This window comes from Spermophilus citellus, assembly GCF_964194105.1.
Source record: "Spermophilus citellus genome assembly, chromosome: 10".
NCBI classification, from domain to species: Eukaryota; Metazoa; Chordata; class Mammalia; order Rodentia; family Sciuridae; genus Spermophilus; species Spermophilus citellus.
Window position 1 is genome coordinate 37,540,822 of NC_138197.1, and position 5,363 is coordinate 37,546,184.

At 34.0% G+C, this 5,363-nt stretch overlaps 1 protein-coding gene across 1 annotated transcript; it reads right to left on the minus strand.

Annotated features, from left to right (window-relative positions):
• Positions 1–4,050: 4,050 nt before the first annotated feature.
• LOC308658185 (taste receptor type 2 member 14-like) lies at positions 4,051–5,072 on the minus strand (the record flags this gene model as incomplete). The annotated part of the gene is made up of 2 exons (XM_081310794.1): positions 4,051–4,619; positions 4,904–5,072. The coding sequence occupies 2 exons, from the start codon at positions 5,070–5,072 to the stop codon at positions 4,051–4,053; spliced, it is 738 nt and encodes a 245-aa protein (XP_081166920.1).
• Between the last annotated feature and the right edge of the window lie 291 nt (positions 5,073–5,363).

Consider the following 5,363-nt stretch of genomic DNA (forward strand, 5'->3'; position numbering starts at 1 on the left):
CATTGTCTCATATTTTTCATATACTCATGTATTATTAAAAAGATACACATGACCATGTGTCCTTTTATTTAATAAGTTTAGGTTCCAGACTTTGGGGGCATGTCTTTAGAAATTAATCAAATACTAAACTACAGAAAAAGTGGTAGAAAGCATAATGTTACAGACTTCATCTGTTGGATTTCTGCTAGAAGTCTCACTCAATAGTCCTGACATCAATCGATGAACCTGAATGAAGGTTTCCATTATTTCAGCCAGTGTCTCACCTGCCACAGAACTGATAGAAGGCTTGTTTCAGCTTCTTTCTTCCACAAAGTAGAACAAATGAATGACTTGAAGGACAGATGATGCTAGTACCAAGGGAACTCCAAGAAATCAGTGCATCAACAGCCTGTTAGAATTCCAACACAATGTGGTTGCAGAAGGAGAGTACCTGGCAGATAATAAGAGAAAGGAGATCACAGTTTGCCAGGTTTTCATATGAAACTTGATGCTGGGATCTTGGTACCCTGTGCCATAGAGCTGCATCTTCCTGACAAATTTACACAGGAGTAGATTAACAGCAGAAAACAGTATTTCACATGTATGAAATTTACTGCAGTAAATGCCATCATATTTTTAAAATTTATGGCATCCCTCGATTTGGTTTTTACACTCAATTTCTTTTATATTCATTCTCACAGCCCTTCTATAATTGTTTCTACAACATGAAATAACAAAACCACCATTATCCTCAAAAGAATCAATAGAATGACACTCTTCTGTCTCCTCCTCAAGTGAAGAAATAATAATCTGGAGAAATTGACTAACTTGAGCAAATAAAATATGCTGAGGCTAGAAGCAATCCAGGTACTAAAATGATTGATTACTGCCCAGGAAATAACAATAATTCTTACTTGTCCACTATATGAACCTGGATAATCACAGTTTTATATCAGTGTGTTAACTTTTCCAAAACAAACCAACTCTGGAGATGACCAAAACATAGAGAATTGTGTCAGGTAAAGAAATGATTTTTTCTCTTGACCTAGTCACTGCCAGTTCATCAGTGTTATAAAGACACAGAGAAAGTTTCTGAAAACAAATTCTGCCATTACTTGGATGGAGAGGATATCCAGTAGAAAATTTATCAAGTCTAGGGTTTAATAAATAAATCCTGGTTATGATTTATAATCTCTTTCCTTGAGTTCTACCAACACCTGGTTTCTGGACACTAAACTTCTTGTTTTCTTTTGCATTCTGCAACCTATGTCAAATAGAAAAGGACCACAGGTGCTGTTTTTAATGGAAAATACAGTTATTTCCAAACAAGCTCAAAATAAACCCTATGCACATATTTTATATCACTCCCATAGGCTGCCGTCTTTCACAGCTGATGGTGTGAAATATGAGTTCGCATTTGCTAGCATGCAAATGAAGACATATTCTCTTTCTGGGGTTTACAGTTTTTTTTTTCCTTGTCTAATATGTACATAATTTGAATTCATTAAGTTTACATATTGGCTAGTAAATTTAAAAACCTAATCCATAGACCATGAAGGAAAAAATCTAAATTGATAGAAGGAACTTAGTTATCTAGTAATTACCTGAATGTTTGATCACCACTAAGAATTCATTTGAACAAAAAATTTGGATATATGTAGAAAACTTTAAAGAACATAATCTATAGATTGCTTACGTTTTCCTATCAAAAGTTTCACAGGTTCCTTAGGAATCTCCAGGAAAGCCAATCCTCCCTAAAATCGAGTGCTGATAACTAGTACATACATGTAGCTTTATTGTTTACAAGCCATGTACCCAGACCCTCACTTACAACTACCATAAAATCCATGTATTTCATTAAGCTTCTAAGAACATTCTAAGGGACTACAAAGCACGAATCATTTTCCCAGAACTTCCAAAATTAAGAGTGAGTCTCAGAGAACTTAATGAGATTTGAATCCCCTTCTTTCACACTCAAGCTTTTTAACCCACAGTGTTTATCAAGCATGTTTCTCACACTTAGGCCTTTTACAAAAGCTTCTGTCCTGGTACTATTTAATCCTTAACCATTCAAGGGGGCATAATAGCTCACATTTGTAATCCCAGTGACTCAAAGCAAGAGGAGCACAAGTTCAGGGCCAGCCTCAGCAAATTTGAGAGACCCTGTCTCAAAATAAAAAATAAAAAAAATAAAGAACTAGGAATGTAGCTCAATGATGAAGCACCTCTGCATTCAATCCTTAGTACCAAAAAAAGATTATTATTTAATGAAAAAATTTATTATTTAATGAATATATTTAATGGAAATATTCACAAATTTTACAGACATTTCTGAAATCCACTGTGATTTTTTCACTGCATTGAATTGGACACAAGGATTTGGACACCGTGGGTGTAGAAATTAGTTCTGTTGATCAAAAAACATGGTAAATATCAACATTTATTCATATTTTTTGTGTTCCTCAATACAATTAAATAAATGCTTCAATAATATATAATATATTAGACTTAGTGTCATGCCCTTTCTATTGATTATTTGTTTTGCAGGACTGGGGCTCAAACCCAGGTCCCCGACATGCTAGGCAAGTTACATTCTCAGCCCTCCTTCTACTGTCTGTTGCTACTATGAAAAAGTCCAGTTTCAAAAGTTAAAGTCTAAATGGACATTACTGGTGAATAGTTAAACATTAATATTATTTTTGGCAATTTTTCTAAACTTACTTTTTTAAAGAGAGAGAGAGAGAGAGAGAGAGAGAGAGAGAGAAGAAAAAGAGAGGAGAGAGAGAGAATTTTTTTAACATTTATTTTTCAGTTTTTGGTGGACACAACATCTTTATTTTATTTTTATGTGGTGCTGAGGATCGAACCCAGCGCCCGGCACATGCCAGGCTTGAGCCACATCCCCAGCCCTAAACTTACTTTTTCTATTTGACATACTACTTATTTCTTCATGAATTACATTGATCATAAATATTGTCTGTGAGAAAAACTAAATATCTTGTCCTTTGCATTCACATTTTCACACATTTTTATCTCTTCTCATTGCTTTGGCCAAAAACTCTAAGCTTCTCTTAATTCTAACTTTAGTTGTTAATGTCTACATTTCACCATTAAGTATAATGTTCCTGTTCTTGTTTCACATAATCTTTTCATTTGGTTATTATTGTTTCCTTATACTTACATCTTATATTATTATTTCCTTATAGGTTCAGTGAAATTTTGGGTCAAGTAATATTCCAATAACTATTAATGTTTAGATTTCAGTTGGGGTACAAACCACATACAAATTTGACCAAGAAGCATTTATCATAAAGAATTATTAAGTATTACAAAGGATAGAAAATTAATTAGAAAGAAATAGACAACTGGGCATAATATAGAAATAGTAAATAGTAAATATATTTCATAATACAGAAATAGTAAATGGCATAATATAGAAATAGTAAATATAGAAATAGTAAATAGTACCACACACCACCAGTGCCTGGCATGAAGAAGCCATCTATGGTATGTATCCAAGCACTAAAAATGTGCAATTTGCCTGAATTTTGTACTTTTGGTGAGAAACTGGGTTTATATATTTTTATTTTATGTTTTGTTATAGATTATTATTGTGTTTCCAATATTTTTTATTTGCTTCTTTCTGTTTATTAATTTTTACGTAAAACTCTTTGTGTTTTTGGCTTATACCTTTAGTTTTCTATTCCATTAGTCTCTTCTTTCATGATTATAGTTCTCCCTCTGTATCCACCTGTGAATTCAACCTAATGTGGATAAAAAATATTTGGAAAAAGAACACATCTGTACTTATCATGTACAAAACTTTTGTTGTCATTATTCCCTAAAAATATACCATAAATATTATTTGCATACCATTTACATTGTTTTGACTATTATAAGTAAATTAGATGTGATTTAAATATATGAAAGGATATAGGTAGGTTATATGAAAATATTATGTTTTTACAAAGGGGACCTGAACATCCATTGATTTTGAAGTCCATCAAGAGTCCTAGAACAAATTCCCAGCAGATACCAAGACATGACTGTGCAGCTTACTGTTGCCTAGAATCAGGACAAGTGAGTGGCCGGAAGGAAAAGCAATTCCAGCAGCCCAGCAAAATAGAACAACCAGCTTTTCCCCCTGAAATTCAGAGCTTGTGTGATAAAAGACAAAAAGAAAATGGTATATAGTATGAGGAAAGTTATCCCAATCTGCAAGACTTTCATGTGGACCGAGGTGCAGGCATCTTGGGACCCTCTGCCATTGTGCTGCATCTTCTTCAGATGTTTCCACAGGGAGCTGATTAGCAGGAAGAAAGCCAGCAGGGATACAGTGAAGGGTAGGGACATAAACATACAGTTGGTGAGTGAGAAAAACCTGGAAAATTGTGCAAACTTCCTCAAACTAGAACTGTAAGACATGTTGCTTTCATGTCCACCAATCCAGATCTCATTAGAAATGTTGATCAGTACAATATTTAAAAACAAAAGAATCAGAGACATCAGAAGAATCACAAAAACCACCTTTTTAACTCTCCACTTTAGGTAAAGAAAAATAGAATTAGAAAAATTGGATATCTTCAAAAAATAAGAGATACTGAGGTTTGTAGAAACCCAGAGGTTAAAATGATTAGTCACTGTCCAGGTAATATTAATCATTCTTTTTTTTTTAAAGAGAGAAAAAGAGAGAGAGAGAGATTTTTAATATTTATTTTTTAGTTTTTGGTGGACACACATTATTTTATTTTTTTATGTGGTTCTGAGGATCGAACCCAGCGCCCGGCACATGCCAGGCGAGCACACTACCACTTGAGTCACATCCCCAGCCCTATATTAACCATTCTTATCATTTTTGCAGTTATCAATAAACCTGGATAAAATGAAGGAACAACTAAGCTTATGAGTACTGATTAGAGCACACCAATTCTGGAGAGTGCCAAAGCAGTGAGGATTTGATCAACTGAAGAGATCTTTCTTCTCTTGATCCAGTCCACACAGTTCACCAGCACAATGAATCCATTTCCTAAACTCCCAGTTATGGATTCCACACTTAAAATGATTTTAAACATGCTCTCTATGACATGGTCCATTGTAAGAGGTTGCCTCAAAGTCTAATATCACTGCTGAAGATTTCTTAAGGCACTCATCTAAAATGCTATGTATATCTGATTCTTGAATATTCATTCCCCTTTTAAAACTCACATATAGAGCATCAAATAAACATCAAAAATTTCTGATGAATGGATTAATAGCTTTTATCATGAAAGTATTGCATTTCCCAGACAGCCCAGCTGAACTCATTGAGATATTGTGTACTTCACACACAATAGCCTGTAGTTTTTTGTAGTCAGTGATGAAGGAAACACTTTGCTCCCATTTGC